The sequence below is a fragment of the Danio rerio genome, chromosome 18, assembly GCF_052040795.2.
Source record: "Danio rerio strain M-AB ecotype USA chromosome 18, GRCz13ab, whole genome shotgun sequence".
Lineage (NCBI taxonomy): Eukaryota > Metazoa > Chordata > Actinopteri > Cypriniformes > Danionidae > Danio > Danio rerio.
In genome coordinates this window covers 38,870,466-38,889,852 of record NC_141038.1, presented here as the reverse complement: position 1 = coordinate 38,889,852, position 19,387 = coordinate 38,870,466, and the positions used below count along the sequence as shown (strand labels likewise).

Below are 19,387 nucleotides of genomic sequence, written 5' to 3'. Positions count from 1 at the left end.
ACATTTTTAAATCTCATTAATATTAATTTTACGTCATTACATTACACATGAGCATCGCCCACATGACGTCCTTATCATCCCGCCTTCCCAGATGACGCATTTTCCGCCAAGATGGTTGTCGGTGCCTTTCCGATTGCAAAGCTGCTCTATCTGGGCGTGCGACAATTGAGCAAACCAGTGGCAAATAGGATAAAAGCGGGCGCGCGGAGAAGTGAATTCTTTAAAAACTATATTTGCCTTCCTCCGGCTCAAGGTAAGCTAATATTTGCCTGTTCGTGAATAACGATGAAATGATGTCAGGCAAATGCTAAGGGTGTATGTGGGTGTGGACATAGCTACACGCAGCCAATGGACGCTTGTCTACTTCTACCTTATAGCCAATCACGGCTGCTGCGCTATTTTTATTGGGTCTTTTTAGTGACAGACTATCGATGAGACAAATGAGGTAACGGAGGAAAGTTTCCTTTTGACAAATGAGATTGGAGCTTGATACAAGAGGGCGGGACTGATCTGTCATTGAGAGCAGAGAGGGTACACACGACTCACGAGTAGAAAAAAGTGCCTTTACAGCTAGTTCTTAAATTGGTTATAATACAATAATAATTTATTAACATAATATTTTTACTGTAATTAATTCGATTGTATATGTTAATGTTTCATACATTAGCCTACTCTCTTTAATATACTTTTACACTAGTCAATTTAAGAAGACTTTTTATGATCATAAACATTAAAATGCAAGTTTAGATTAACTGAACGTGCCTCTTTTTTCTGGTTTGCTAAATATTTGTAATATAGTTGCATAATAAACAATTTGATCATACAGTACTGTTATATATAAATAAGAGCTATATAACATATCTATCAGTTAATTTATACATATTCACTTTCTTTTCGGCTTAGTCCTTTTATTAATCTGGGGTCGCCACAGCAGAATGAACCGCCAACTTACCCAGCATATGTTTTACGCAGCAGATGCCCTTCCAGCTGCAACCCATCACTGGGAAACATCCACACATACTCATTCACACAATTTAGCTTTCCCAATTCACCTATACCTCTTGTCTTTGTACTTGTGGGGGAAACTGGAGCACCTGGATAAAACATACTGTACGCGAACAAAGGGAGAAAATGCAAACTCCACACTGAAACTCCAACTGATGCTGTTGAGGCTTGAATTAGCAACCTTGCTGTTAGGCTTATGTTCTACCCACTTTGCCACTTTGCTGCCCTACATGTATACAATTAATTAGTATTAATATAATTAATTGTTATGTTCTTTAATTTTTAATATTGTTTGTTTTCATATATTAGTAATTTTTTTAATGAATCACTTGTAATTTTTTATATTGTTTTAGTGTTTATTATAATAGTACATAATAGGGCTGCACAATATTTCATTTCAGCATCGACATCACAATGTGATCATTCACAATAATCATATCGCAAGTATATACAATGTTTCAGTCTGGATTGTAACTAATAACTTTGCTAGTGTTATTTGAGGCCTGCGACTGTGTGAGGGTTTCAAAAGCATACGAAAATGTACCGTTTGTATCTTTGACAAATTAATAACGATTCATTTTATTGAATTGTTTATAAAACGAAGACTTGTAATTTCTTAAATTGTTTTAATGTTTAATGTATAATAATAAATAGTAATATATATATATATATATATATATATATATATATATATATATATATATATATATATATATATATATATTACAGTTTATTGAGAGTGAAAGAGGTTTATTTCAATATTGTATTCTATTTTTATTTTAATGTGATAATTTTATACACATTTTAATAATATTTGTAAATATTACATTTATGTATATGTTTAGTTAATTTTATTATGAAACTAATCTGTATTATTTTTAATATCATTTAAAACTCTTTTTAATATAGACTACTGGTTAAAAGTTTGGGGTCAGTTTTATTATTTTTTCATGCTTTTTTGTTTGTTTATTTTTTTAAGATAATGATTCTGTTCAACAAGGGGGCATTTTTTAAATGTATGTAGTATTAAATTCTTATTTATATTATATTGTATGTAGTTTCAAATTAAGTTAATACTCAAATCAATATTGCTTTTTACTATTAACATTAATAATTATATTAATAATTTGAAAAATAATAATATTTAATATTAGAGTGATTTCTGAAGGATCATGTGACTCTGAAGACTGGAGTAATGAAGTCGAAATGAACTCTGAAATCACTGGAATAAATTATGAAATTAAATTATAAACTACTTTTAATTTTGCAATTTGTCCTGTATTTTAGATTAAATAAATGCAGCATTTGGTGATCAGGAAAAGCTAATATTAAAACATTTAAAAATCCTAATCACACCAAACTTGTTTAAATGTTTAAATATATGTTGTTGTGCAATGCAATCTCTCTTGTATATGTAATTTCTATTTAACAATACATAATCTCTTATTCACATTTTAAATATGATAAACTACTATGCCTAATTTATAAGGCAGTCCTTTTACACACCATATTAATTTTAATATCACTGTAGTCTCTTCTTTTTTATTACCATAGTTTCATACACTCTTTTAAATACAACATTTATAAATATTATAGTGTAGTAGTCTTATCCTTTTCATGGGAGGCCTTCATACCTCTTAAACAACCATGTCAAGTCACTAAAAAGATCTGTCATGTTTTTTTCTCTCAACAGCATATCACTGGATCGAGATGAGAACAAAGATGAGAATTATGGGTTTCCGCGGCTCCACCATCAAACCCCTGAATGAAGACGCGGCTGCAGAGCTTGGAGCCGAGCTGCTCGGCGAAGCCATCATTTTTGTCATCGGTGGAGGCTGCATGGTGCTCGAGTACAGCCGTCAGGCCGCAAACTCCAGACGAAAAGAAGAAGAGCTCGCACAATCCATAACCAGCCTGCAGACGCAACTAGGAGAGCTGGCCCTCACCACAGAGACACTGGATGCCCAGATCAGAGAGGTTAACAGACTTCTGTTGTCTCTTCCAGCAGCCCCAAGTTCCAAATAACTGTGTGCATCACTGAATTAGGCCCTTTCTGAGGAGGATAAACAGACTTGTTAATAGGGACTGCCATCAGTTGTGGTGCAGCACTGCCATATACACGCATAGAAAGTCTTGCTTAAAGGGATAGTTCACCCCAAAAATTTAAATTTTTACTCTCTTTTTACTTGTTCCAAACCTGTTTGAGTTTTTCAACACAAAGGAAGACATTTTGAAGGCAGTAACCGCTGGCTTTCATAGTATTTTTTTTGTTTCTTTTTAGGTTTCCAACGTTCTTCAAAAAATCTTAATTCGTGTTCAAAGTAAGCAACAATCACTTAAAGGCTATTACATTTTAAAAAAAGCTGCTTGTTCAAACTACTTATTTAGTTAAAAGGAGCTGAATCAACGCAATTCTGGAGTATTTTTTGGGATAACTTAATTGTTTTAAAAAAATGAAGTTCAACCAACTTAAATTTGTAAAAAACGATTAAGTTAATCGATTCATGTGTAATTGGTAAGTAAAATAAGTTCATTTTTGGATGAACTATAGCTTTAAGTCTTCTTACACACACTGTTATAAAAATAAAAAAGAAACAGAAAATGAGTAATACGGTTCTGGATGATGAACGTTGGCCAATAGGATGACACAATATCATTACTCATTGGCTGAATGATCGTGTTATCAATCTTTTTTGATGACATTGTTAAACCATTGCATATGTTTGACTACTCATTGTTCTGCACTGTTCAGTTTGAATGTTATTTTATAACATTTCAGTGATTTTTTTCCAAAATAAATTGCCACAATTTACAGAGAGTGATATTTAGTTTGAGCTTAAATGTAATAAGATTTTGAAGCTGGGCATACTGATGATCTGAACATGCGCTTTGTGAATACTTGAATGACAATATTCGTATGATAAATATGGATGTGTCACGCAGCATAAGAAACAGAGAGCTTGTCTCACTGTGTGTGCTATCAGAAAATCCCCATTGCATTAAAAGACTGCTGTGTTTAATATGGCACGTGTATATGGGTGTATATGTATCATTGTAAAATAAAGTGAAATATTCTTGATTATATTAAAATTGTGAAAACAGTTTGTCGTTGTGAGTATTTTTTCAACAAAAAGTTTTTGAAACACATTTATTTAAACTTAAAAAGGTCTGATATAGGCATGTGACGATGATTGTGTTTAAGGTATACCGCTGTTTTATAGGAAAACAGTATCTCCAGCAGAAAGTGATCCAAAGATGCCGTTTTAAATTGTAAAGAAATCTTTGTCTTTGAAGACAGCAGAAGTCAATGATTCATTTGAATCATTTAGCCTGATATGTTTACTGCTCCACAATATTTAAAATGTTTCTCAAAATTAAATATACTGTGTTTAAACGGAAAAAAGCTATAGTTTTTTTTACCCTGACATTTAAAAAGGATGTATTTTAAATTGTCCGTAGTGTATGTGTGTGAATGTAATGAGTGTATGGATGTTTCCCAGTACTGGGTTGCAGCAGGTAAGGCATATTCTGTGTAAAACATGCAGGATGAGTTGGTGGTTCATTCTGCTGTGGTGTCCCCTGATGAATAAAGGGACTAGCTGAAGCAAAATGAACGAATGAATGAATTTTCATATCATTATTTTCTAATTACGTTGGCTAAAAAAATACCTCATTTAAATCCTACGGTTAAATAATACAGAAATAGACTTAAATTCAACTGTAAACCATTGGCCTGCGTTGAGGGCAAAGACTGTTGAGAGTGTCGAAGGTCCATCCAGTAGGAGGCAGCACTCAAACACTATGAACAATATTCAGTGTGTCTCCTGCTGCCCCGACTAGAAGCCCGCGAGGTTGTAATTCTGTGTTTGTTTACATTACACAAACAGGCTCCTTCAATTGAACAATAGCCTTTTCTCTGGTAGGTCCATTGCACATTTTACTAACATTTTAGAGTTTGCATTAGGTTACAATAATAATATTAATGCATGTTCCGTTACGTTTACCCAGTTAGCTAAAATAACGTGTTCCCTAGATTGAGAAATCAGACGAATGCATGCCATTTCGCATTAATTCCGATCATAATTTGAATGAATACCTTTGCTAAATTGCATTAGATGAGATTATTTAACTCTAATGCATGTGATAAGTAAGTTAAACAACATGTATGTGCAGGAGATTTAACGTTAGCCAGTTAGCTGTGTGAATGACCCACCCTGCTGAACTCGTGCCTGTTTAAAAAAAAATCATAGCTGGTTTCTTCCTGTGCGTTATTATCACGTTTCTTTTGTACGTGGTCTAACATGATTCAAGTTAGCAATTAGCTGGTTGAAGATAATAGACTGGGGAACCATAAACAAACCAGCTCCCACTAGAAACATGAAACTGTTTCCAGTTAACAGTCTGAGCTAGTGCAAACTGAAAGACCACGTTGGGTCAGGCTGTTTAGCTGGTTAGCTATTGTAGTCACTGTAGCTAAAACCTAGCTAATGTTCTTATAGGGATTGTTTCATAAATGAAAAACTGCTGTTAATGTACTCACTCTCTGGCCATTCAGTGTTGGTGAGTTTTTTTTCGTTTTTTTTTTCAGTTGACCATTATACAGAAGCTTTAAGCTAAAACCTTTGTCCTTGGAGATTTTTTCGAAGTCAATATATATATATATATATATATATATATATATATATATATATATATATATATATATATATATATATATATATATAACGTTATACAGGCAAATCAAATCAAAACGGTTTTTACAAAATGCAAAATAAAACTAGCCCAATGAAATCAAAATTCAAAATTTGCCACACTGCCCATTTATAAAATATGTATTCATGTAGGCTGCTATATGTAGGTGTGTGTGTGCACGTGTGTGTGTGTGTGTGTGTGTGTGTGTGTGTGTGTGTGTGTGTATATATATATATATATATATATATATATATATATATATATATATATATATTTGGGTTGCACGATATTGGAAAATATCATATTGCAATATTTTTTATTCTGTGATTATATATTGCAATATGAATGCATTTTCACTTAGATGAGTTGAATAACTATTTCGAAAGAATGTATAATTTTAGATTGATTGTGATATTTCTGCATAGGAGTGCATAAAATATAATAAACAATCTATAAGGATAGATGAATTTAATAAAGAAAAAAATTATATATTTTTTTTATTTATTTAATGAAACGTTTTATTGTTTTGGTTTTAATCATTCGCCTGATACTGCGTTTAATTTTTTTTATTTTTCATTTTTTTATTTATTTATTTTTTTTTTATTTTTGCATGAACGAACAGCGTTACCACATATAAAATAATAATGATGATTTTGTGAATACCCATTTCAGGTCCACTATCTCTCCAGTTTCCCTGTGCCTCACAAAAGTGTTTTCTCAGTACCATCATCCTTGTACGTTTTTTATCATTGGTTAAATGTAAATTTAGGGGATTCAAATATTTGAAGGTTTTTTTTTATATTTCCATATATATCTATTATTTTTTTATATAAATTTAATTGATGCAATATGTCAACCTTTAACTTACAGAATTAAACAAAGTTGTGGCAAGTGAAGTAAATAAAAGCAGCTCAATTTGCTGGAAAATAGGCAACTTGGCAACCCTGATGTTGTTTTAACATTTAGCCTGTTAAGGACTATTGTTTAAAAAAAAAAAAATTTAACAAAATTACAGCCAGCATCTTTGTGTTGCTTTTTGACTTGAATTGTTTACTTGCTACTTCACTCTGACACACTCACGCTCAGAGTCATTGCTGAATAACCAGTCAGAGCAAATGACATGATGAAACCGTCAATCTGTGCAAGAATTGAAACATTTTTTGACTTATTACCTTTAATCCGCATCTTCTGCACTCTGCTAATGGTGTAGGAAGAAAAAAATTCACTATTCAAGGTTTTGTCTACATTCTATGTGATGTTGGTTTTACTAATTTGCAAGTTGTCAAAATATAAACAAAAATAAATAACAAATATTTATAATACTAATGCACACAATACAAATAAATCGAACAGTGGTTCATGGTTCATTGGTAATAGGTCTATTTAGAAGTGATAGTCAAGAAATTAAATCAACAAATAAGAAAAGAAATATATGTCTTGTTGTATTGTTAGCATAAAAAGGATAGTAGACCTATAAATCATCCTTTATTCAATCTTACCAATTTTAACCTGAACTAGGGCTGGGCGGTATATGGAATTCTGGGCATTTATTGATATGATTCCCCGACGCGATGCAGGATTATCCAATATCTTTCATATCGGTATAATTTGAGGCCACACGTGCACATTCTGCGCGAAACAGACACTCCAAGGTTGCACGCGTCGTGAGCTCCACTTGCACAAAAAAAGGAAAACATTCGCAAATTAATGATTCACTCCCTGAGTCATACAAAAGATTTGTTAAAAATGAACTATACGTTTAGGAATGATCCATCACTACATGTGACATAGAGGAACATGCTGTGCCGGTGTTGTATCGAAACCTGACTCCCTGAACAAATCCGACTCCCCCTCATGTGCATGCGCATCACACAGCGCCTGCAGCTGTCACAGCAGTTTATCAGGAACCTTTTATCGATCATTTCTTCCACAGTTGACAGCAATAACGAACATAGAAGCCTTGTGAAATTGACAAGCAGCACCTGAATGTGGGGAAAAGGATTAAAAACGACAAAATGGGATGTATTTATACCGCATTTCGAAAGTAAAACCACCTCATATTTACTGATTTTAAGTTCAGTATTTATTACAGGACAGTCTTGTTTTTACATTTACGTTATAACAAATTTAGCTTTGCGTTCTGGTCTGTTATTGCATATTGATTTCAATTCTGATTATATTATAATCATTTTATTTAATCATTTATTTATTGTTTAATTGATTGATTTATTTTAGCCCCTTACCTGGAAGATGTGATTTGATTTGTGTGAGTGCCTAGTGTACAAACGGTTGGTGGTTTAAACGATTATTAAAACTTAAAAAGTAAACTTAAAAAAAAATGCATTTGTCTACCAAACATTTCTTTTTCTACTTTAATATCTCGCTGTTAGCTTCTCTAACAAATAACAATATAATAATGATAATTATAATGATGATAAAAACAGGGAGGGAGACTCCTGTGTTTGAATTATATTTCGCTCAAAAACTGTTTAATAAAGTTTTAATGAAGGCTTTCACTCTCAAGTAATCATTTATGGTAAAATACTGGACATATATCGTATACCGTCGTTCCTCCTAAAAATATAGACAGGATTTTTTTTGCCCATATCGCCAGCCCTACCCTGAAGCATTTTTATATATTAAAACACAAGTTATTTCGACGAATGTGGTTAACCCATAAGTTACTGGTCCTGCTCATTATCAGAATATTTTTTTCCTACTATCAACAGCCAGCAACAGTTTGATCACCCACATTATTTTATTATACTTTTGTTTGGGTTGAGACCAAGAATGAATATAGGTTTGGAACATAATCAGAAGGAGCAGATATTAACAGAAAGTATAGTCCGAGTGGGCGAGGCAGTGGCGCAGTAGGTAGTGCTGTCGCCTCACAGCAAGAAGGTTGCTGGTTTGAACCTCGGCTCAGTTGATGTTTCTGTGTGGAGTTTGTATGTTCTCCCTGCCTTTGCGTGGGTTTTCTCCTTGTGCTCCGGTTTCCCCTCAGTCCAAAGACATGCGGTACAGGTGAATTGGGTAGGCTAAATTTTTCGTAGTGTATCAGTGTTTGTGTGAATGTGTGTGTGGATGTTTCCCAGAGATGGGTTGCGGCTTGAAGGGCATCCGCTGCCTAAAAAAATTGCTGGATAAGTTGGTGGTTCATTCTGCTGTGGGGACCCCGGATTAATAAAGGGACTAAGCCGAGAAGAAAATGAATGAATGAATAAAGTCCCAGTGAAGTTTCTTTGTGTTAGTATCAACATGTTAGTCTTAAGGTAATCTTTAATTTAGTGTGGTCCAAAACGATGACAAAAATCACATTTAGAAGTTATAAATGTTCAAATCTTTAGGTTTGTCTCTTTTGGCAAAATTAATCAAAAATAGTTTTTTTGCCATCGCCTCATTCTTAAAGTTTCTTATCAAATCTTCTAGCCAATTAAATGCTCTCTACGCAGAAGTGTTTTTTTATTTTATTTTATAGATAATTAAATTTTACTTCAATTTCGGCAGGACTAGGAGTGAGAGCTCCACACTGTGTCATGCAAGATGAGTTTGGATGTGAAGAAACTGAAAGTGAACGAGCTGAAAGAGGAGCTCCAGAAGCGTGGGTTGGACTCTCGAGGACTGAAAGCAGATCTGGTGGAGCGGCTCCTGGCGGCTCTGGAAGATGAAAAACAGCCCACCTGTGATGAGGAGGTGGAAACAGGTACTCGAGTTTGCATGCTTTATTTGATCCATGCTGAATAGTAGTAGTAGTGATGAACATGCATTTATGACATTGCATGTTTGCATGTGACAGGAGTTGCAGAAGCTGGGAATGATGAACAGTCTGACCAAGAACAGATGGCTGGTGAGAAAGAGAGCTCTGAGATGGGCACCGATTTTCCTGAAGTCCCTAATGATGAAAGCAAAATAACGTCTGTAGATGAGCAGCCAGCAACAGTTGAGACGGTCAGCAAGGAAGGTAGGATTGCAGCTGCCATCGTTGAGCTAAATAAATGTAATTATGGTTTTTGAATTTTACTCTAATGGTCGGTCTAAATCATAGGTCGCAAACTCGATTCCTGGAGGGCTGCAGCTCTGCACAGTTTTGTTCCAACTCTAATCAAACACAGCTGATCCAATTAATCAAGGTGTTCAAAGCTACTTGAGACTATAATGCTGCAGTCCCGCTAGAGTTTGTGCGGGCAAATTTCTGTTGTAAGGCGCTGCTAAAAGGGGCGGGATAAGGCAAGATGATTAGACATAAAAAAAAATGCAAGTGATTGGTCCATAGTGGTCATGTTTTGATTTTCGATTAATCTCTCTGAAACATGTGATGTGATTTCGCACGTCAGAGTTCACCAAGCTTGAACTTTCCAACGCAGTGAAATGTGAAAGTTGACACACAAGCTTGCGTTTCCGGTCTGACGCATTCATGTGCGTATGAATGGAATTCTATGGGGAGGAAAGTGCAGCATGACTGCAGCTTTAAGCAGCTATGAGTTAAAGGTGGTTGGAGCTAAACTGTGCAGAGCTCAGTTCCTGGCCCTCCAGGAATTAAAGGGCACCTATGGTGAAAAATCTACTTTTCATGCTGTTTGGTCATACATGTGTGTAAGTATAGTGTATATACTGTCATATTAGGGTGAAATAAACACATCCAGTCCTTTTTTTTTTTTTTTAAATTTAACAACATAAAAACGGTGGACCAATTGGAGCGGTTTTCAGACCGACCGCAACTTTACATAGGAGTGCGGTCCCCCCGCCCACCAATATTGATTGACAGCTGCGCGCATTAACATGTCTCGGTAGTAATGCATAAAATCATATCGACAAGACAGGACGAGCGCAAACAACCGGGAATAAAAGGTCTGTTCAGTTTGCTAGGATCATCAATCATCATCAGACATGATCAAGACTGAGTTTCACAAGTTTAACATGTTTTAAAACGTGTGCACGTGTAATGAAGTACAGCGATTCACTTCAGATTCATTTCATCAGCACAGCCCCGTGTCTCTCTCACTGTCTCTCTGTGTGTGTGTGTGTGTGTGTGTGTGTGTGTGTGTGTGTGTGTGTGTGTGTGTGTGTGTGTGTGTGTGTGTGTGTTTGCGCTATGTGTGTGTGTGTGTGTGTGTGGGTGTGGGTGTGTGTGTGTGTGTGTGTGTGTGTGTGTGTGTGTGTGTGTGTGCGCTATGTGTGTGTGTGTGTGTGTGTTTGCGCTATGTGTGTGTGTGTGTGTGTGTGTGTGTCTGCGTGTCTACGCTATGTATGTGTGTGTGTGTGTCTCTCTGCTTGTCTACACTATGTATGTGTGTGTGTGTGTGTGTGTGTGTGTGTGTGTGTGTGTGTGTGTGTGTCTGCGCTATGTATGTGTGTGTGTGTCTGCGCTACTTGTCTGTGCTGTGTGTGTGTCTGCCTGTGTGTCTACGCTATGTATGTGCGTGTTTGTCTGCGCTACGTGTCTGTGCGTGTCTGCTGCGCTGTGTGTGCGTGAATTCATTGTCGCAACTCCACAAAAAATGCATCAAATACTAATCGGTAAAGCTCTTACTGTAGTATTTCTCACAAACCTTACGCGAGATCTGCTTTCTGAGGCAGCCGAGGGCGGCGATGGAGGCATGTTGCTGACAGGCACGTGGGATCGGTGGGCGGGGATGACTCGCCTTAAAGGCTCAGTGCAAAGAAACAGCAATAACCTTTTCCAAGCTATAATACAGACATTTCAAACAGCTATAATAAATACTCTGATGGGTGTTTTGAGCTGAAACTTTACAGACACATTCTGGGGACACAAAAGAATTATGCGCCCTTTAAGTTTGAGACCACTGCTGTAAATGAATGATTCTGATTGACTAGAAGATGTGCACTAAAATCATTTCATGCACAGGTAGTTCCAGTCAGTTTTGATCACAGTTAAACCTAAGAACTAACCGTAGTAACTCTGTAACAGTTTCTATAACATTTATTGATCTTTGATATCAAGGACAACATGTGCTTTACCAGGGAGCTGATTGAGATTCAACCAACTCAACAATATGCTCAATTATATTAGATAAGAGGTAGCTAACATGTTTCTATGAGCTAGTAGTTATGACCATGTCATTTACATTACACACACACACACACACACACACACACACACACACATACACAATCGCTCTCGCATGACAGCTCTTCTCTCTGTCTGCCTGTGATGGCAATAATACTTATCTGTAAATATAACTGGGTAATGTGCTTTATTCATATAATATATACAATCTTTGTGTTACTAGAACCTTTACTTTATTCCTCTCTCAATTAAACAGCCAATTAACTTAATGTATTTTAGAAGAAAATACATGAATATGCTATACATTTAGCAGATATGGAGTCTCATAACCCTTGCACATGCATAAAACAGGCTCTAAAATACTCGTACGCCGCTTTGTAAGTGAAAAATGGGATTTAAAAATAAACTTGATTGGAAAATGTGCTTACCTGCACACAGACTCTGACCCAGGCGTACACACATTTTAGAGTTTTGCTGAGGGACTGACAGCAGATGAAGCAAATAAAACTTTTTTTGGCTTAAATATTGATGCAGTTGAACCTGTTGCTCATAGATCCACGTGTCCATGAATACAAACCACTTTAAATCATTATCAGTCCTAATAACTAATACAGTGTTTTTTTTGGGATAATTGTTTTAATAAAAATGCTGAAGCGTTAAAATGAAAATAAATGCTTGGAATTACTTTTCAGCTTCAATTTTCAATGTTGTAGGGAGGCTAATTATTTATGGCATGTGTTATGACTGGCTTCTTTGCCAGTTTATATTACAAGTGTGTTGTGACATGCTTTATTGATATTTTATTATAAATTCTGTAACCTACTTGTTAAAAAATGTCAAATGATCCATTTAGAACAAACCATTTGTACCCTTATGGAAAATTAAGTTACATTTCTTCTTCTAAAGGTGTCTTATGTGCAACTGCTGCACTCAGAGAAGCTGTCAATCACTTATAGCATTAATGGGATAGCATTTGTTGATGATGTTTTGTCTTGATTTAAGTTCTTTTAATTAATCTTAAGTCCCACACTAAGAGTTCTAAGCCCCCTATTGGTCTATGAGACCCTGCTTTATTTTAAATATCACTTGTTTTACAGAACATGAGGTGGCTCCAGTGAAGCTAAAAAGTGAAGATGATATAAAGACAGAGGAGCAGGAGCAGAGACCTGAAGCCAGCAGTGAACGGGAAGCTCTGGAAAGCCAGCAGACTGAAGAGTGCAAGACTGAACCAGACAGACATTCACATCATGGCCACAAGAGGCGCTATGATGAGGCCCACGGTAACAGCCATTATGATCACCGTGAAGACAAGAGGTGAATTTTACACAAGACTTATACTTTCTCTTAACACTCAATCTGTATTTTTCGGCAGCCAAATATTTTCGGTTTTAATTTAGCCAGTCTCTGCTGTGGCATATTGCAATAATTTTGAAGTACAAAATGTGTACAATGGAGCAGAGATGGGCCATTAGACATCCTTTACCGGGCTAGCAGGTCCGGGGCCACACAGTAATGGCCGAACATCCAACGATTCTGTGATGTTTCCAGCATTAAGTAGGAAATAATTGTCGACAGGCTGTTGTATTTTTAGAAAACAATGCACACATAAGGTGGTCTTGGCCATTACACCTCAGATGTGGATTATTTTTGAATTATTCAATGAACTGTTTGTCCAGGTTTTTATTACTAAACAGCTTCTTTGTAGGGCTGCACGATAACTCGAAATGAAATCAAAGTTGTAATTCAGAAAAGCTGCAGTAGTTACTAATTTTTCACGGCTGCCATTTTAAAAGCGAAATCGAAGCTGCGGTGTGAAAAAACCCGGAAGTATTGATTGGAGGCGCATAGGAACCTTGTGTACCTAGCTGTATATCTTATCAGTGAAGAGAAAGTGACACAAATTTATGATTTCACTGCCTTCTGAGGGACATGAAGGTCCGTTTTCAATGGAAAGCGATATCAGACATTATTTTTTAGCTAAGTTAAATGGCACTAGTTAGCTAACCATTTATCAAACTCAAGTTAATTAACTGATTTTTTTCACTGTATGATATTTTGTGCACCATAGATTTGAGCACCATCGTATTGATTTGCAATAGTATTCACCAGTGCTCAACAAAAGTGATTGGCCGTGAAGGCATACCTGCCAACACTCCCATTTTTCATGGTAATCTTCCGTATTTCAGACCCATCTTCCGCCACCCTCCTGTTTTGTTATTTCTCCCGTAAAACTCCTGTTATTTCAATCGCAGCAACAGCTGGAGGTTTGTAGACCACAGCATGTTGTTGCAATAGTGCTAGTGCTTTACATCTATGGTTCTTGCCACCACAGCCTCGCTTTTGTTTTTTAAAATAGCGGCCCCATGAAATAGGCATATTGTCATGCACATCTTGACAGAGAAGCACAGCTCTGTGATCAGTAGTAAACCTCCTTTGAAGGCCAGAGGGCGGATTACTCTGCTTTTATTGATTCAGTGTGACTAATAAACATATCATCAAGCATTTATGTTAGACACCAATATCACAGAATGATTATCCTCTATTACAGCATCACAAATTATTAAATCTTCTGTAATTTTACTTTGTCACTGAACTGCTTCTCTGTGTAGTAAATGCTGCTCTATCTGAAAAGAGGTGTTAGAGATTACAGAACCGGCTTTCCTAACAAAATGCACATGAAAATGTCCTAAAACTATTTCATGTTACAAGCGTCATCTGCTGGCCGAGCGAATTCAAATTTTTATTCAACCTGTCTAATGTTTCTTTTTGTTTGATTGTTTTTTTGTTTTTGTTTTTGCACAGGCATATTTTATGTAACAGAATATTACAAAGCTAAGGAAGCTGAATTAGGTTTTAAATTTATACTGTATTCAATGTTTTATTTATTTATTTTTATTGTCCATGAAAAATCAAGAATGGTGCATCACTATTTTATTTCTACATCATCCAGATCATTACTTAATGTAGACTAATAAGTGATTTACAACTTTTTTATTTTTATTTTTTTAATCAAAGGTCCCGGTCACCTCAGCCTTCTGCCGAAGAGGACGATGAAGATTTTGATGACACGCTGGTGGCCATTGATACTTGTATGTGAACACATGTTTGGTCTAATTAGGATTTGGAATAACTTTGAAATAAACTTGTCATTTTCTTTACTCTCCTTAACAGATAACAGTGATTTGCACTTCAAAGTCTCTCCTGACCACTGCAGCGGCTATCCTTTAACCATTGAAGGGTTTGCTTACCTCTGGTCTGGAGCACGTGCTACATATGGTGTAAACAAGGGACGTGTTTGCTATGAGTTAAAGGTAATATCCAATAGAGAATAAAGTTAATTAAAAAAAGAAAATAATAATTCTTATTAAAAATCTAGTCTCACAATGTGTTTAGATTCATTTCCTTTTGGTCAATATTGCACACCCAAAGTCATCACAACATTATCAACATGATAAGCATCATGGCACTTTATTTTTCAGGTAAAGGAGTATATATCAGTTAAACATCTTCCCAGCAGTGAGCCTGACCCTCATGTTGTGAGAGTGGGCTGGTCTCTGGATTCCTGCAGCACACAGCTTGGTAAAACAAACACATACAATCATAGTCAATGGCAATTTATCAAATGAATGGTCTTTCTTGATTCTAACATATGTGAAATGGCTTCTTTCAGGAGAGGAGGCGTTCTCTTATGGCTATGGAGGAACAGGAAAAAAGTCTACCAATTACAAATTTGGAGACTATGGAGAGAAATTTGGTGAAGGCGATATCATTGGATGTTATATTGTAAGTGCTATTAATTTTTTTTCTGCTTTTTTGCTTTTAATATAGAATCTGTCATCTCAGTAGTTGTATTATTGTTCGCACAGAGCATATAGCGATAACACTTCTCAATAGCTTTCAATTACCTTCAAGGGGGTGATGTCAAGCACTGGCAAACTGAATTGTGATTTTGATGAGTCTCGTTGGGTCCATTGCTCAGAGCAGAATTTGAAAAATAAACTGTTCAAACACAAAAATAGTAAAGGGCATCAGCCAATCAGATTGCTTTCTACAAATACAAGTGCATATGCTAGCTAATCATGTTCATGTTTTGCCAGCAAAATATGTCAAAATAGAGGAAAAATGTGTTGTACGGTTGGTAATAATTACCCAGTTCTTCATTATCAATCTTTATGTACATCTTTATATACAGCTACTACTACTACTACAACCCCTGGGCCAAGCTGAATGTGATTAGCGGTCATCACCATGACAGTAACATTAATGTGAAGCTTCAGGCACTTCCTTCATCAAGCATTAACGGCTACTGAATGAAGCATCAGAGATACAGCTTTTAGTCTTTATGATTAAATAACTCTTTACTGTTTAATTTTATAACTGGTAGACATCTGACCTCATCAGCTAAACTAAAAAAAATTAAGCAGAGAAGGTTTTATTTTCTGAAAGGCAATGTCCGCCAAAATGAGTCATTTTCATTTGGAATTAGCACAATGAGAAAGTTGCTTGATAGCATTTTGATAGCTGATTTTCTGCTGTCTAGTTCATTTAATTTGGTAATTTTTCACAATTTCATAATCAGTAGAAAGCCTCTTGGTTTGAAAGTGATCGTTGTGTAGTGCAGGGGTTCCCAAACTTTTCAGCCCGTGCCCCCCAAAATGAAAATGCCAGTGACTTGCGACCCCCAATATCCTCTGAGGTGGTTATAAATACAGAAACCTGGCATGCAATGGGGCACACACACCAATAGACCCAAGTCTATTCTTCAATTAATTTTTTTAAATGTATGTAAGTGCTGTAAATGTGCCAGAAAGTTTAACTTGCTGTTATAAAATCAGTCTGCTGCATCTGACGCTATTGCTGTCTTTAATATAATGTAATTACCCGCAATCCAATAATAATATAAGCTACTATAGTAACTGTATAGTATATAGTAACTATAAATAAAAAAACATTTCTCTTCAGTAGGTTATGGATAATATATGGTCATTCATATTGTTTAATAAAAATAAATAGATTTTTGGAAATCACCAGGCGACCCCCCCACCCCCCCCCCCCCCCCCCCTTCATTGTCCTGCGACCCCTCGGGGGGTCCCGACCCCCACTTTGAGAACCACTGGTGTAGTGTACAGATTTGTAGCAACAATAGTAAACAGATGAAAACAGCTTTTAAATGTTTATTTTGTCAAAATGTATATAATTTTTACTGTTTATTTTACACATTTACCTACAATTTACTGGAGAAAGCATGTAAAATGCATCACACCTCCTTAAAGAAATATCCTAGAATTTCTAGAGCACATCACAGCAATTTCAGATTACACAGAGAGTACAGCTCACTGTTGTATTTCAGCTAAATTGTGTGTTATGCATATTGCTAAACTAAAAACATGCTTCTTGTATAACAAAATACCCTGAGCATAAAAATACAAAAAAATCTCACAACATGCTATAATTTTAATTTAATTAAACATTATCTGGGTTGAAAAAAATAAATGATGAAAAAGAAGAGAAGAGAGCCCAGTCCAGGAGACTCGAAACAAGCAGAATTCCTTTATTGAGATATGTTGGTTAATCTGCATTTATACAGCGTCTTCTAGAAGTCCATTTTGCATTACTTTGGAATCTAAATTTATATTCCCACAGTTGGTAGGACCTAGTATGTACTGTCAACTTAAAATGCTGTCTAGCTAGGCAACTCCATACATTTTGGAATGAAAGCAAACCAAATGATAAACACAATCCTACCTGAAATAGTGGACATGATGGATAAACAGTCTCGTATGTTTGTGCTGTTTGCAGGATTTTGACAGCCATGAACAGGTGGAAATGGCTTTCTCAAAGAATGGGAAATGGCTTGATGTGGCTTTTCGTGTGTCTAAAGAAGAGCTGGCTGGTCAGGCCCTGTTTCCTCATGTTCTGGTGAAGAATTGCGCTGTCGAGTTCAACTTTGGCCAACGGGAGGAGCCTTATTTTCCATTGCCAGATGGCTACTCCTTCATCGGAGACGTCAGCTTGGAGAACAGGGTCAGAGGCACTGTAGGTCCAAGCAGCAAATCTGATTGTCAGGTAATTTTTTTTAAAAAGGTTGTGTGATCACTAGATTTGATGTTTTATGTTGTCTTTGCAGTGCATTCATATAATGTCATCTAAAGGCAAATCTTAACATTCTTCTCAAAGTCTGACAGAATTTACACAATAGAGATCAAAGTTAGAAAACAGTTTATGAACACTTGATCTTTATCAGAAAAACTGCGTCATCATTTTCATAATAATCTTCTTAATTTTTAAGAGTTTCTACACTGTGCTTAATAGGACAGTGTTTTATAAAACACACCATGACACTGTAAATAATAAATAAATAAAGTAAATAATAACTTTATTTTATTGAAAGCGAAGTGACCAAAATAGGAGAACTATTTACTACTAGAAATATTACTAGGAAGTGTTCAGGCCCTTGCTTTGAATAACTTCAGCAATCTGTGGCCAAGCAACAGCACTAGTTACTCTTTGAAGAGTTTATTCTGCAAATGCATTTCTGTCTTCCATTATTCACTTCAATCCTTTTTTGCACAAGTTCAAAACCACTCAAGCCAGTGTAAAAACTTTAAGGAATTTGCAGTTTCCATCACCTTTTGTGGACGACCAACTTTTGAGGGACTTGAATGATTTTGTGACAGTCACTTCTTTCACACACACTGACTTTTCTGGAAAATTTCCATTGAATTAAGATAATGTGTGAACAGACCTCTTGCCATAATTTTTGTTTAGTAAATTTCCAGAATGAGAAGTTGACATTACCAGTAAATGTTCTAAACTAATGACATAAAAAATGTGAACGGCACATTTTTGATTGCACCTCTCTCTATTTCCTAGTAATTTTTCGACAGTTCAATAGTATTCTTGTTAGAAATGGGCTATTGTAAAGATACAAAATGTTTTGAAATCACAGGTTTGTAATAAATCTTTTCTTTTGATCTGTTTGAGGCTCATTTCTTTGAAGGGTTTCAGTCACTTTACGATGTCTCACCATCCTGCTTAGTGAAACCAGTAAAATTAAACAGGGTTTGTCAGAAAATTAAGGAATTTACCACCAGGTGTCAGAGTTACACTAATAACTGAGAGGATCGGAATATATTAGCATAACTTAAATGGAATCGAGCTTTAAATTTAGAAAGTTAATCTAATTTTGATCTCCACTTTATCTATAGTGTATGCTCATTTAACAATACGATGCATATCTCACTAATTAGTGTGTAATCTAAAGAGTATCACATTTGTCTGAAGGTCCTGATGATGGTTGGCCTTCCTGCTTGTGGTAAAACCACATGGGCTGCTAAACATGCTGAGATGAACCCGGACAAAAGATTTAACATCCTGGGCACAAATGCCATCATGGAGAAAATGAAGGTAAGATCATCTGATTAGAATCTTTAACTTTTGAAGAAAAAAAGAAGAGTCAAGTGAAAACCAAAAAGAAACAGGCTTATTTGTATTTTGACTAATGTTTAATACAAATTTAGAGTACTTTTTCTTAAAAAACAATTTTTTTTTCAAAAGTTAAGTTCAGTAAGATATTAAATTAGTTTGTTTCCTTTTAAAAGGAAGCAGTGTTTAGAATAGCTTTACAGTATTATTGTTTTTACAAGAGGCCTTTCACTTAGA

The 19,387-nt window shown here is 35.6% G+C and overlaps 2 protein-coding genes across 3 annotated transcripts in view; both read left to right on the top strand.

Moving 5' to 3' along the window:
• Positions 1-98: 98 nt before the first annotated feature.
• opa3 (outer mitochondrial membrane lipid metabolism regulator OPA3) lies at positions 99-4,104 on the top strand. The gene is made up of 2 exons (XM_087293347.1): positions 99-253; positions 2,699-4,104. The coding sequence occupies exons 1-2, from the start codon at positions 112-114 to the stop codon at positions 3,028-3,030; spliced, it is 474 nt and encodes a 157-aa protein (XP_087149473.1). The 5' UTR covers positions 99-111; the 3' UTR covers positions 3,031-4,104.
• Positions 4,105-4,819: 715 nt separating this feature from the next.
• hnrnpul1 (heterogeneous nuclear ribonucleoprotein U-like 1) overlaps positions 4,820-19,387 on the top strand; it is a 90,062-nt gene continuing 75,494 nt past the window's right edge. Inside the window, exons 1-10 of one of the 2 annotated variants that reach the window (XR_015514237.1) lie at positions 4,820-4,924; positions 9,205-9,400; positions 9,494-9,658; positions 12,823-13,039; positions 14,741-14,814; positions 14,897-15,036; positions 15,205-15,304; positions 15,396-15,508; positions 17,525-17,791; positions 19,010-19,132. Coding sequence is in view for 1 of the 2 variants with exons in the window: in NM_213271.1 (NP_998436.1) it covers positions 9,241-9,400; positions 9,494-9,658; positions 12,823-13,039; positions 14,741-14,814; positions 14,897-15,036; positions 15,205-15,304; positions 15,396-15,508; positions 17,525-17,791; positions 19,010-19,132 (1,359 nt within the window). In the remaining variant the exon portion in view is untranslated. 2 annotated transcript variants of the gene reach the window in all.

Coding starts and splice junctions, on each gene's coding strand:
- opa3 (XM_087293347.1), top strand. CDS start 112: ATGGTTGTCGGTGCCTTTCCGATTGCAAAGCTGCTCTATCTGGGCGTG. Junction 254..2,698: donor TTGCCTTCCTCCGGCTCAAG/GTAAGCTAATAT, acceptor TTCTCTCAACAG/CATATCACTGGATCGAGATG.